The sequence below is a fragment of the Eurosta solidaginis genome, chromosome 3 (assembly GCF_040869045.1).
Source record: "Eurosta solidaginis isolate ZX-2024a chromosome 3, ASM4086904v1, whole genome shotgun sequence".
Taxonomy (NCBI): domain Eukaryota; kingdom Metazoa; phylum Arthropoda; class Insecta; order Diptera; family Tephritidae; genus Eurosta; species Eurosta solidaginis.
This window is the reverse complement of record NC_090321.1, coordinates 1,188,752-1,203,493: the sequence shown is the minus strand read 5'-3', so window position 1 is coordinate 1,203,493 and position 14,742 is coordinate 1,188,752. Positions and strand designations below refer to the sequence as shown.

At 39.3% G+C, this 14,742-nt stretch overlaps 1 protein-coding gene across 3 annotated transcripts in view; it reads right to left on the bottom strand.

Annotated features, from left to right (window-relative positions):
- Positions 1 to 6,788: 6,788 nt before the first annotated feature.
- LOC137243055 (fatty-acid amide hydrolase 2) overlaps positions 6,789 to 14,742 on the bottom strand; it is a 39,916-nt gene continuing 31,962 nt past the window's right edge. For all 3 annotated transcript variants that reach the window (XM_067770225.1, XM_067770226.1, XM_067770227.1), the window contains exon 4: positions 6,789 to 11,247. In XM_067770225.1, coding sequence (XP_067626326.1) covers positions 10,061 to 11,247 — 1,187 coding nt within the window. In that variant the 3' untranslated portion in view covers positions 6,789 to 10,060. The remainder of the gene's footprint in view (positions 11,248 to 14,742) is intronic.

The following is a 14,742-nucleotide window of genomic DNA, read 5'->3' as shown; positions in this document are numbered from 1 at the left end:
TGTCGTCAGCAATAACATCTAAAATTGAAGCACAAGAGGCACGTATATCAGAAATGTCGACACAAATTTCAGCACAGGTATCATCGCAGATCTCTGCACAACTAGAATCGCGTATGGAAGAGAAACTAACGCAGTTTCAGGAAGGGTTCAGTGGGCGACAAGATAAAATGGAGGCCGAAATAGATGCTTTGAAGGATCGGATTCAGGAGTTACAATTGAACCGTCCAATCACTTCAATGTCTACTCTGAAGGTAAAATCCCCAACGTTTGATGGTTCTGTTCCATTCCAGGTATTTAAGCCCCAATTTGAGAAGACGTCGGCAGCGAACAGCTGGAATGCTGAAGATAAAGTTGCAGCTCTGTTCGTGGCATTGAAAGGGCCAGCAGCCGAAATCCTACAGACGATTCCCGAAGGAGCGCGGAACAACTATGAAGCATTGATGGCCGCTGTCGAAAGACGTTATGGAAGCGAGCATAGGAAACAAATATTCCAAATTGAGTTGCAAAACCGTCACCAAAGAGCGAATGAGACTTTGCAGGAGTTTGCCTCGGATGTTAAAAGGTTGGCTCATCTCGCGAATGCGGACGCACCCGTGGAATACACCGAGAGGGTAAAAATACAGAGTTTTATAAATGGCATACGGGACGTGGAAACGAAGCGAGCTACATACGCAAACCCAAAGCTCACATTTGCTGAAACGGTATCACATGCATTGACTCAGGAAACTGCCTCCCTATTAAGTAAACCAGCATATAAGGCTCATCGTGTAGAAGTAGAAAGGCCAGAATGGGTAGATACAATTTTGGAAGCACTGAAGGGATCACAACAGAAAAATGCCGGAGTTATTAAGTGTTTCAAGTGCGGCAACCCAGGTCATATTGCACGACATTGCAGCACCGGTCCCAATAGCTCCAACAATGTGGGTGGCCGTAAACGCAGAGCTGAAGGAGATGAGCAAATATCCAAGTCCACTCAATCGTTAAATTAAAGCGAGTCAGCCGCAAGGGGCGACAGCTGGCTCCCTCAATTGAATGCCCCATAATCTCTATCTCACAAATTGGAAGAAGGTCAAACAATCTTACTGTCGGAGGACATGTGGATGGAAAGGAACGTTTACTGACTGTAGATACGGGTGCATCTCATTCCATCATTCGAGCGGATTTAGTCAACAAGAAGATAACACCATTGCATGGAGCAAGATTGCGTACAGCCACTGGAGAAGACAGCACGGTTCTAGGAGAAGTATCATGTGAAGTCACAATTGGGAACGTCACGGTAGTACACAATTTTATAGTGGCAGAGATTGTTGATGAAATCATAATTGGAGTGGACTTCTTAATCGACCAGGGCATCAAGATCGACATGCAAAGCAAGACGATGCGATATAAGAACATGGATGTACCACTTAATTTCGGCTACGAGAGAGGCTACAGCAGTAAACGAGTGCTGGTGGAAGAGAGTCAGCGAATACCACCAAAATTCGAAGCAGTCATCTGGGCAAAGGTTGATGGAGATTGTGGGACAAACAAATTGTGGGTTGTCGAAGCCGCAAACAAATCAGCACTGAACATACTTGTAGGAAAAACCATGGCTATGACAAAACAAGGCTGAAGTAGTTATTAACTGTGAACAGCTCCAGGAACACGTTTCAGCTAGTAATACTAATCTTTCAAATGACATCACGGCATGGACGCAGGGGCTAGAGGAAGCATATCAGAGTAAGGCAAAACAGCTGCTCCTAAAGTACGCGAACATATTTGACCAGTATGGTTCTAAACCAGGCCGCACCAACGTTGTGAAACATCAAATTGACTCTGGAGATGCGAGGCCGATCCGTCAAGCTCCACGTAGTGTTCCACTGGCGAAGCGGCAAGTTGTGAGTCAAAGTATACAAGAAATGAGCGACAGCGGCGTCATCGAACCATCAGCTAGTCCCTGGAGCTCACCGGTAGTACTTGTAAAGAAGAAGGATGGAAAAATGAGGTTTTGCGTGGACTACCGGAAGTTGAATGACGTTACGAAAAAGGATAGCTACCCATTGCCAAGAATTGACGACACTCTGGACTCGCTCTCTGGTACGAAATGGTTTTCCACACTGGACTTGAAAAGCGGCTACTGGCAAGTGGAGGTAAAGGAGGAAGACAAAGAGAAAACAGCCTTCAGCGTCGGAGATGGTCTTTGGCAATTTACAGTAATGCCCTTTGGACTATGTAATGCACCAGCTACTTTCGAGAGACTCATGGATCAGGTATTGAAAGGACTACATTGGAAAACATGCTTGGTGTACCTGGACGACATCATCGTATTGGGCAAGAATTTCGATGAACATCTTAAGAACTTGGAGGAAGTTTTCCAAAGAATAGCTGGCGCTGGTCTGAAGTTAAGTCCCAAAAAGTGTGCGCTGTTTAAAAAGGAAGTAAATTATTTGGGTCACAAGGTAACGACAGAGGGCATCTGCACTGCGAACGAAAAGATAGAGGCTGTAAAGGATTGGCCAAGACCACAGAACCTACATGAATTAAGAAGTTTCCTTGGGCTGTGCACATATTACCGCCGATTTGTACAAAATTTTTCTAGCGTAGCCCATAGCCTCCATGAGCTTACAAGAAAAAATAAAGCTTTTGAATGGAAGAAGGAGCAAGAAGTGGCTTTCCAAACATTGAAGGAGCGTTTGTGCACTGCCCCAATGTTAGCATATCCGATTCCAGGAGCAACATTTATTCTAGATACAGATGCGAGTGGATATGCTATAGGAGGCGTTTTATCACAACTGGTCGATGGACAGGAGAAGGTAGTTGCATATTACAGCCGTTCGATTGGAAAACCAGAGAGGAACTACTGCTTTACGCGGAGAGAGCTGTTGGCATTGGTAGAGTGCGTTAAACATTTTCACAAATACCTCTACGGCCAGCGATTCCGTGTCAGGACAGATCACGCAGCTTTAAAATGGCTACTGCAGTTCCGTAATCCGGAAGGACAATTGGCACGGTGGATCGAGCGACTACAAAGCTATGACTTTTCCATTGAGCATCGAAAAGGTAGTACCCATGGAAATGCCGATGCAATGTCACGAAGACCATGTAGTTTGGAATGCAAGCACTGTTCAAAAGCCGAGGCTAAAGAAGACATTATAGATGTCCGGCTAATGACTATAACATGTACAGATGAATGGGACAAGGAACAGCTAAGAAAGTGCCAGCTAGAAGATGCAGATCTGTCACGTGTTATGCAAGGGCTCGAACGAAATGAAAGACTAAACAGAGAAGAGATGTCAGCAGAGAGTCCCATTGCGAAGTCATATTGGGCACAGTGGAACAGTTTAGAATTGATATCCGGTTGCCTTCATCGAGTATGGGAGAGTGAGGATGGTAAATACAAGAATAAACTGATAGTTGTTCCCAGAAAGAGGATTCCTGATGTGCTCAGCGAGCTGCATAATGGTCCGAGCGGAGGTCATCTTGGAATCACGAAGACGCTCGAGAAGATTAAACAGAGATTCTATTGGGTTGGTTGCCGTCAGTCGGTCACTGAGTGGATTGCGAACTGCGAGGTTTGCAGCAGAGCGAAAGGGCCCAGGACACGAAGTCATGGCCAGATGAAGCAATATAACTCAGGTGCGCCAACTGAAAGGATCGCTATGGATGTCGCCGGTCCATTTCCTACTAGCAACGGCGGAAACAAATATGTACTGGTAGTTATGGATTATTTCAGCAAATGGCCAGAGGTATACCCAATCCCAAATCAAGAAGCGGAAACGGTAGCAGAAGTGTTTATAAACAATTGGGTTGCAAGGTATGGTGTACCAATGGAGTTACATTCTGACCAAGGCAGGAATTTCGAATCAGCTGTGTTCCAGGAAATGTGTAAGTCATTGGGCATTCGAAAAACACGGACAACTGCATTGCATCCTCAATCCGATGGTATGGTAGAACGATTCAATAGAACATTGGAGGAGCACTTAAGGAAAGTAGTGGACAAGTACCATAAAGAATGGGATACCCGCATACCATTATTCTTGATGGCTTACCGATCAGCAGTGCATGAGACAACGGGCCAAACCCCTGCAAAAGTAATTTTTGGCAATGACCTTAGACTGCCAGCTGATTTGAAGTTTGGGATAGATGCCAATGCGGAGAGAAATGTCAAATCCACTAGTGATTTGGAAGAAGAGCTAAGAGAAATACATGATCTGATAAGGCAACGAACAAAGATTATGAGTGACAAGATGAAAGCCAGATATGATAAAGCAATTAATTCAGAAGGTTTTCAGGAAGGAGATTTGGTGCTGTTATACAACCCACAACGTAAAAAAGGTTTGTCCCCGAAATTGCAGTGTAATTGGGAAGGCCCATACAAAGTTGTAAAACGGGTCAACGATGCAGTGTACCGCATACAAACCATCGGTAAACTACGAACCAAAATGAAGGTGGTCCATTTGGAAAGGCTAGCAACGTTTAGATCGAGAGATTTGTCTGATCGGGACGATCAGACTTAGGTGGAGGGCAGTGTCACGGATATTAGCATCACTAAATTATCCCATCACTAAGGCGATGCTAAGGCCATGCCAAGCAGTATTTACGTTAATAAATAAATCAAGTATACACATATATAAGGCAGCCAGAGAGATGTCACACACAGATGCATTTACTTATATGCCTATGTGCGCGCGAGAGACTGTAAACTACAAACATTCACATCAATAATTCAATCTTTATGTATCTACATAAACGAATAAATAATTGCGTCTACACATATGTACGTATACGAGCAGCGGAGCGGCAATGCACAAACACATGCATATATCTTATCTGAGTTGTCACAAGAGAGAGCAATAATTTGTGCACGTAGTTGTGGCTGGCGATTTTGTAGCCGAAACAACTAGTAAGTTCTGGAAATCGAAGAGCCTAGAAGTATGCAGCGTAAACTATAAAAGCGGGGCAAGCGAGTAAGAAGTAATTCAGTTTGAGTTGAGCTATCAATCAGTTTGATTAAGCCCGCGATCTGGCGGCCAATAGTAGAGTTTCATTTGAGTTATTAATCAGTTTGGTTATTAAGCCAGCGAGTAGCAAAGTATAAGTGTCATTGTGAAGTACTTTAATAAAGGCCATTTTTCCATTCAATATTGGAGTTATTTATTCAACAGTTTAGTGATTCGAACTTAGCAGAGGATTGCAAATAAGAGGATTTGCAAGTAAATTCGTTACAATATTATTGGAAAAAGAAAGTTGCTAGAAGGTCAAAAGGAAAATTTTGGAGAGATTGCAGCAATCCATTTGAGTTTCCAGAGACAGCGTAATTAAAACTATTTCTTAATGTGGGTTTCTAGATATGTATAGTATATTTGCAGTTACATTGCATACTATCGTATAAGCAAAGAGGCTTTCCGAATGGTATTGGACACCATTGAAGGATGCTTAACTCGCTCGAAAGTTCTGCCAGTGCTGCAACTATCAGCTACGTTACGATTTTTAGCTGAAGGACCCTATCAAAGATCAGTTAGCAAGGATTCTAGCATGAATGTAGGTAGAAGCACGGTGTCAACTATTTTAGATGATGTGCTTCGTGAAGCCCTTCGCAATACTTGGATGTTTCTCCATAAATTCAGTCAAAATACTGTTTTGCATTGAATTTTTATGTTTTACCCTATTAAGAATGAAAATATATGTATATTTACATTTATTTTTATAAAATAAACTTTTATTTACTTACTTTTTTAGAAAATACTCAACTGCAAGAGAAATACCACTATGAAAAAATTAAATCCAACAGCATTTAACTGATTGGATTGTTTCCGATAGCAAAACCGATATTATCGGATTCTGTGACACCTAAAACCGACACTAATCCCAATTCGAACATTAAACCGATAACATTGGATTTCATGACACCAAAGTAATTATTTTGTCATTTTTAAATCCGATTCCGACAACAATTGGATTCCATGACAGCCCTGAGTATTTATGGAGACTACTTCTATCAGGCAGCGTCTGAAGCTTCGAATACTCACGCCGTGACCCTTAGCGTGGCCCTGTATGGAGCGTCCTTTTCCTATACTCAACATTCCACATACTATCAACTACTTCAAGCGAGCTTGAAAAAAACGCTTCAACTAGCTAAACAGCTTCATCATGGCGAAACCATGCAGGTGTTTGAAGTTTATCAGCTAATTGGTACTTTTTTTAGCTAGGTACTTTGACATTTCTACTTCTAGCGCAGTACGCTTTTGATATTCAACCAGAGAGTTACGAAACCAAAATACATGGTATTGTGTTTGTTTGTATGTACATATGTTACCCTGTCATCACTACTTTCGTTTATCTGCACATTCCCCTGCAAAAGCGTTGGATCATGTGGTCCACTTGTGTCATACTGGAGTACTTACCATTATATTCTACTGTAATGCAGCAATGGACCGATCATTGCTCGATTTTAACGATTGTAATCACTACACTATGTTTATTGGACTGTGGGTACTCCATGGATTACTCTGATGTAATGCGGAGCAATGTTAATTGGACCATATTTTTTTGTATGAATTGTGGTTTATTTTGGAACACCCACTTCATCCATACGTGCATGCATGGAGTACCCGCGATTTTTGCAGGGCCGTATGTACATTTCATTCACTCGTTCACAATAGTGCCCTTTTTTGGTCAACTGTTGTTTAAGCGTTTTCATCTCAAAGCGCTTAGCCAATTTAACTAGCTTACTATGTTTTGTTGCTTTCTATGCAATTCGCTTATCTACCTAGCGTTTTATGTCCACCAGCTTGCAAAAAGAATCGACATTTATTTCATTTAATTTTTATTCCACACCAGTTTATATAAAGAATATTAAGTATACATACATGTTTTTATTTATATATTTAATTATTTCATTATATACGTATACTATACTATAGCTTATTTATTACAATACCAACAACATTTTAGTCTATTTTACGATTTTAAATGCTATTTACTCATAAAAAAAGTTTGCAAATATGTATGTAACTTCATGTGTTTTCAAAAAAGTGCACATATCTACATACATAATACACATATACATAGATGCATTTGCAAAAGTGCACAGTGGGACATTTTCGAAAAATATATATAGAAAAATCAAATGTATGTATCTCGCCACCCGTAAAGTGGGCCCAGAAATCCGACATAAAATTTCAAGTATTTATCGGTAGGCGTAATCAAGATTTCAACAAAATCAACTGGGTATTGATTTATGGTCTCAATAGATAGGTCGGCATACATACGCACTTTCATAAACTTCAAAAAAGGAAAATGGAAAGATTACAAAACATATATATGTACATACATACAATCACTTTGCTGGCCTCCCTATCCCGACTGATACCCTGCAAGGGGTATTACGAATCAATACATTTGCGACCTAGTCAACACACCTCGAGAACTCATTAGATGCGGAATTGGTCGAGCTTGAATGAAATTATTACAGAAATACACTCGGAGTGTTTGCTAAATCAATTTTATTTTTTCCCGTTTGTATGGACACATTTACATACTGATCGCACCAAAACGCAATATTTACATTTTTAATAGCTTATAATGGCTAAAGGGATATATTTATTTAAAATACAAGTAACTCCTTCGTTGTATGCTTATTGAGGCAACCTTCATATAAAAAGACCAACTTTCGTTTGGTATCAATCATGAACGATACAAGGTGACAGCATGGTCACAAACCTACAAACATAAATAAAAATTCCATGTACTTTGTTTTTGTAAATTCGATGGACAAATGTCAAAATCTTACTGCGACGGAAGTTGATGTATCAAATCAAATAATAAAAGTTTATAATCAGCTGCCCATGCTGCCACCTTGTATCGTTCCGCCATGGTATCAATGGAAAAATAAACTATGTCAATTTTCTGGAAACCATTGTGAATGATGACAAAGTGTGATCTCTTCTGCATAAACGTCAAAATTCCAAAGTGATTGGATCACCTGATTCGTATTTAACTATCGCTGTCTCATTCTGTATCTCTTTCTATCACCCACTGAAGATAGGCGCCGCCATATGAACAACCTGTCAAAACGCTGAAAAGTAGCCATATAGAACAGCCTGTCAGGCAGTTGACAGATAAGAGATCACACTTTGTCATCATTCACAATGCTGGAAACTACTCGACACCGCAGAAGTGCGATCATTGTTCGTTTTTAACGATTGTAATCACTACACGATGTTTATTGGACTGTGGGTACTCCATGGATAAATCTGATGTAATGCGGAGCTGGAGTATGTGGTCCAGTCCTAGGACATAGCAATGTTAATTGGACCATATTTTTTGTATGAATTGTAGTTAATTTTGGAGCGCTCGGTTGGTTCACAGCGAGTACTCCATACATGCATGCATGGAGTACTCGCGATTTTTGCAGGGCAGTTTTTAACTCGAGCCAAAATATAACTTTGTGATAAAAAATGTAGTAGTAGGTGGGAGCGGAGCAAAATCCTCCGATTGGAATAAAGTCTGAACATTGCGTCAGCAATGAAACATGTGACGTCGCGCCGAGAAAATTTATATCACATATCACAGCCATGGTGGAATCACTGGTGAAGTAGATAGAAAAAGACAAAACATATAAGCTATCTGCCAAGGCACGGGTGTATTTTCGACGATCAAAATAGGGTTAAACTGAAAAACAAACGGGACATAATAGGGAAAGGTGTTATCCAGCCGCCGTGGTGGTGGGGTGGTAGCGTGCTCCACCTACCACACCGAAGATCTTGGCGTAAAATCCCTTCGGAGGTTATGGCGCCTTGTATGTTTTTTTAATTTTTTTTTATCCATATACATATGTATACGAGTATGGTTCATATGTATGTACGTCAGTTATTTAATTGTAATTTGCTGCCTTTTGCTTCACTTAAATGGGTTTTGGGTTCGTCTAATGGTGCCATAATGATGGAAAGTTTTACAGACCCACTTGAAAGTGATCGTAATACTCTACAATATATTTCGATCCATTAAAACCGATGCTTTGTTGACTTGTAGTTGGAATTCGGTCGTAAACGATATGCCTTTCTAACATGTTATACAAACTTCATCAGAAGTTACCCCAAAAACGTTTGACAGTTGAATTCATGATGAATTACTTATGTTACCAAGTTTTTATTTACTAAAGTATGCCAGGTGATAGACGGATCCCGCTGCAGTCGTCCTTGTACCAGAAGATGCTGATCCGAAGCAAAGAAGAATTTAGAGCAAGACAATTGTAAGTCGTCACCTGGTTATTCCACCATGTTTCACAGCTAACTATGATTTGTTTGCTCTCTTTTTTTTTTAATGCGTGATCTCTTAATTGGTTCATGGTTTAATACACTTTGGTAGCAACATAAGTGTGACAAAAAATTTAAATTCAGGCACATTCCATTAGTGAATACAAAAATAAAATCATTCAACCAGCAATATATCGGCACTCTGATGTTTGTAACTGTACCCAGCCCGTAGCGGCAATATAGATTAATTAAATATATTGTTTCAACATTTTTGTCACATTTATAAATTTTCTATTCAAACATATGTACATGAGTTTGAGTATAGAAAATCTAAAAACTGTAGACAATTTTTTACAAATGTGTTTTGTTGTTGCGTGCAGGAAACTTTGGACGGTTAAATAGAAAACTTTCTATCTTCTATGTAGACAGAGAGAATACCTCTATTATTTTTATTTCGTTAAAAAGTTAAAGTAAAAAGAATAATAAGGCCGTCTAAAACAGAGAGAAAGTGTTTACATTACGATGTTTGAATCATGGATTTACTTACAAAATTAGAAGTTTTTTCGATAGTGAAAAAAAAAATAAGAATTGTTAATTAAATTAAAAGTTTTATAAAAAATTGCCACAAAATTTAGTTAATACAATATTGGCAATAACCAATGAAAATCTACCAGAAATTAAATTGCTTTTATATTCTCATAAATCAGTATATTTGAGGTCCTCACGGACCGCCGAGTTCAACCTACATTCTCATAAAAATAATTTCCGTACATTTTTCTTCTTAGTATGCAATGTGCCCATCTATGTTGCATACAATCTTAGAGCTAAACTTTGATCTCAGGACGCGCCCAACCGCCAAAAGCGCGTTCCAATTCTTCAGCCACAGCCAAACAAAGCCTATCATTATTGAAATTCGCAATTACTTGCAAACCCAAAGGCACACCTTCACTCCCAACTTGTCCCAAGGGCATGGCTGTAGCAGGAAACCCCAATACATTCACAATGCCAGTATAAGAGAAATTGATAGGACGAAAAATTGGCTCATTGTGATATGGTGCAACGGTAGGATGTGTGGGATATAATAGAACGCCATCATCGCCGAGAAGCTCCTGTATTTCTTCACGCAGCTCATCACGTTTCTTCACCATATACTTATACTTATTGGAACCGTATTTCACTTGTGTTTTATCTATAAGAGCAGTTAAAATACCAATAAATGTATGCTTCGAAGCGCCAACTACCCATTTAAGTAATTCTATATACGGATTAATTTCTACTTTCAAATCACCCAATTGATGCGCAAACGTATAACCTGAATCGTCTTTCATATTCGCAAACCAAATAATAGTCGATTGCTTGAACTTCTCCAATTGTATCTTTTCCACGGCAATAGGTTTGACATTTTCACGCAAATGTTCAACGGTACGTTTCATGCCAGCCAACAAATCTGCATCCACTGGTGTTACAAAACGTCCACCACCATCACTTTCCTGATAGAAGAAGCGTACTTTTTGTAAATCAACCGGTTCATCTAAACGCAGTTCCTTTGCTTTTTCGCCAGCCATAATACGTAGCATAGGTTTAAGGTCTTCAGCAAAACGTGACATTGGCCCAATGCCTAAGAAAGAGTTTTGCTCATCGCTGAATGGCATTGGAAATTGTCCGTTATTCGATACAACTAATTTGCTTGGTTTATGTCCAAAAACACCGTTGAAAAATGCGGGCATACGTATGGAGCCGCCAATATCGGAGCCTAGCCCGAATGCTGAAGCGGCAGCTGATTGTATACAACCTTCACCGCCACTGGAACCACCAACAATACGATTTGAATCGTAGGCATTTCGTGTACGTCCATGTACCACATTATTGCTCTCCCACCACATGCACACCTCGGATACATTGGTGAGGGCGAAGGGTATGGCGCCAGCATGACGCATTAAAGACATGGCAGTAGCATCTTCGGTGGCGCGTAAATCTTTGCGCGCATATAAACCGGCAGTGTGTAGAAGACCTGGAACAAATCAATACAAATGGAATATCTTAGGTTAATATGTAGTTAATGAAATGTGTCTGAAGACATGTTACACTGTGTGAGACCAAAAAAATACCTGGCGAAGCGATACTATTTTTAGAACTATATAATTTACAGTCATATTAGACAACAATTGTCAAGTTAACATTTCTGACATTGTGGATAAAACAAGTGTGATATCTTATCTGTCTACTACTACGCTTTGTGGACACAAACTTAACTATAGTCAGAAAACTATAAACAATAAAATAAACTAGAAGCTTTATTTCGCCTTCCAGCTACCGAATTTAAATACATATAAATATGAATTGTGCTATATGTAAAGGAAAAGTTGAGTGCTTAACATGTAATTTATATTTTCACGGCTCTTGTGTGAAATTGACCACAGATGATATCGATTACATGAAAGCAAGTAAAGCGCCAAATACACGACACGAACATTTCCGCGAACATTCCGCAATCTTGTTCACAGCTTTGGCCATACACCATACGAACTTTTGGCGAACATTAGTTCTCTTTCAGACAGCGATGAATACGGACAACAATTGTGCTGCAGCAATATTGCTCGCTGTGGCAATTAAGCGTTAAAAAAAGAGAGAAGATCGCATAGCACCAAAGAGTAGGAACATATTCATCCTCAGCACCAACACCAGACTTCAAACTATCTCTCTTTTTTTTTATTCACGCCGGTATTGCGCCCGCAAACTACTTATTTTTTTTATAAGTGTATCCTTTGTGGCATCAGGATCTACTTCTTTTAATTTTTCGATTAAAGTCGCATAATCATTATTCTTTTTAATTCTATGATGGCAAAGATTTATACATTTCAATAAATTCACTCAGAAATTTTTTATTGTCCATTTTACTTTTCCGCGCACGTCTGTTCCGTTCAGAAATTACTACGATTATGAGCTATTTCGCCATACACGCACGAACAGTTCGCGCAAATGTTCGCCAGAAACTAAAATATTTTGATTTTTGGCGAACATTTGCGCGAACTGGCAAACACCACCATATACGACAGAAAAGGTCGCAGAAACATGACATAACGGGAATGTTCGCGCAAATGTTCGTGTCGTGTATTTGGCGCTTAAGTAAAATTCTGCTGCGACAAATGTACATCTGCCCGTCGCAGCTCTCTTAAGCTGGAGACATTGGTGCTTTATCTGTAACCGTATCGGTAACCTTTTAACAGCTGATTCGACCAACCTTATGAGAATCAATGCAATCGATTATTGGTGCCGCTAAGGTCGTAACCGTATCGTAGCCAACCAATTGGGTTTTGGTTTACCGTCGTAACGATAAACAGCTGATTACGTTAGGGATACGGTTACAGCGATACGACATACGGCACCAATGACTCCAGCTTTAATCGAGATACTTTTTCACCACTTCAGCCATTGCAACAACAGTTGCCATCAACATTACAACAGCAGGGCAAGCCGAAAACAAAGCCAGCAGTCATAACCGGTTCTTCTCAAGAATTGCAACAACCAGGCATGCTTAACGAACGAAACGATATCATTTCGTTACGATAATCAACGTTAATAAACGAAACGAAGTCACTTCGTTTCGTTTATTAACGTTAAGATCGTCAAATTAACGTTAATTTGGCGTTCTTAACGTTAATAAACGAAACGAAGTCATTTATCGTAACGAAATGATATCGTTTCGTTCGTTAAGCATGCCTGGCAACAACAACAACTACAACATCTCAGAAAGAAATCAAATAGCAATGACAATGCTGGTACTGTAAACGACAAGTCGGTGAGTTGCGAAGATGATGATAATATTACGCTACAGCTCTTGTACAAAGAGATCTTATGCCTTAAGACACTCAACCAGGTATGATAAATGGATTTTTTCATTTTGTACCAAACGAGAAAAAAAATTTACCAAAGGTATTCGGATGTGAATTTGAACAAAATTGGAGCTATATTCTGCTTTTTTATCCAAAAACTGTTTTAGTCCGGAAACTTTCTAACACAAATTAAAGGTAGTATAACAGGGAAATATGATTTATGAAGAAATACTTTTCCAGTAAAAATAATAAAAGAAGTTTATCGATTGAAGCGTACAATTATGTACATATATAAAAACATTTTATTGAGTACCAGTAAGGAACATATGTCGTAGAATGAGAGGATCCCACAGATGAATACCAAAAACAAATCAAAGTTGCTATAAAAAATGCAACAAATATAGTAGATTCTAATATGGAACATAAAAAATAAATAAATAAATAAATGTAAAGCGCGATAACCTCCGAAGAGGTCTAAGGCCGAGCTTCTCTTCCAATTTGCGTCGTGCTCCTCTTGCTTTTACCTACAAATTGGCCGGATGGGAACTACATATATTATGCCGACTCCGAACGGCATCTGCAAGGCAGACAAGTTTTCACTGAGAGCTTTTCATGGCAGAAATACACCCGGAGCGCTTGCCAAACACTGCCGAGGAGCGACCCCGCTTAGAAAAATTTTCTTCTAATTGAAAAACCTTATTTCTAAAATGTTGATGTTGCTTTGCCCGGGGCGTGAATCCAGGGCATACGGTGTGGTAGGCGGAGCACGCTACCATCACACCACGGTGGCCAACATGGAACATAGATTCGTCCAAATGAACCCTTCAGCTCCTCCACTGATTGCGCTACCAAAACCGGACACGCCAATGAGGCCCATCATTAATTTTAAATCGGCACCATGTTACAAACTGTCCAAATATTTAAAAACGATATTGAAAGATACTCTGGAGCTAAGGAACGAATATGCTATAGCTAAAACAACAGAACTAATAGAGAGACTTGAGACCGTAGAGCTAACAAGGAACAGCAAATTGGTATCTTTTGACACAAAATATTTATACCCATCTATACCACTATCGGAGACTTTGGACATAGTTAGCTCAACAATAGTTCATAATACAAAAAACAAAGTGAAGAGTATGCAAATCACAAATACGCTAAGAACCACTTTATGTCAAAACTATTTTCAATTCAACAATAAAATATATAGACAAAAAAACGGTCTTGGAATGGGAAGCCCCACATCAGCAATTCTTATGGAAGTGTTCATGCAAAATCTGGAAGAAAAGTACATACAGGAGCTGAAGTCCAAATTAGGCGTGTCATTTTATGCTAGATATGTGGATGACATAATATGCGTTTTTTGAATATGGAATCGACCATATGCCTTGAACTATTCTATAAATATTGGAAAACATTTGCGCATTTAATTTGTTTTTAATTGATCTTAATTCTTCCCAAAAGCTGCATATATTTAAATTCCTGAAATTTTTAAGGCTCTAATGCTCTGCTAAAGTTCTAAATTCAGAATTAATTTTCTCTAATTTATCAAATGCACATTTCGGAAACAAGTCCATAACTAAAGGCACAATACTATTTCTTCCACAGCTTAAAATACTTTCTGGTGAAAGCTTTGCAGCCCACAACAAAGTTATATCATTCAAATTTATTTT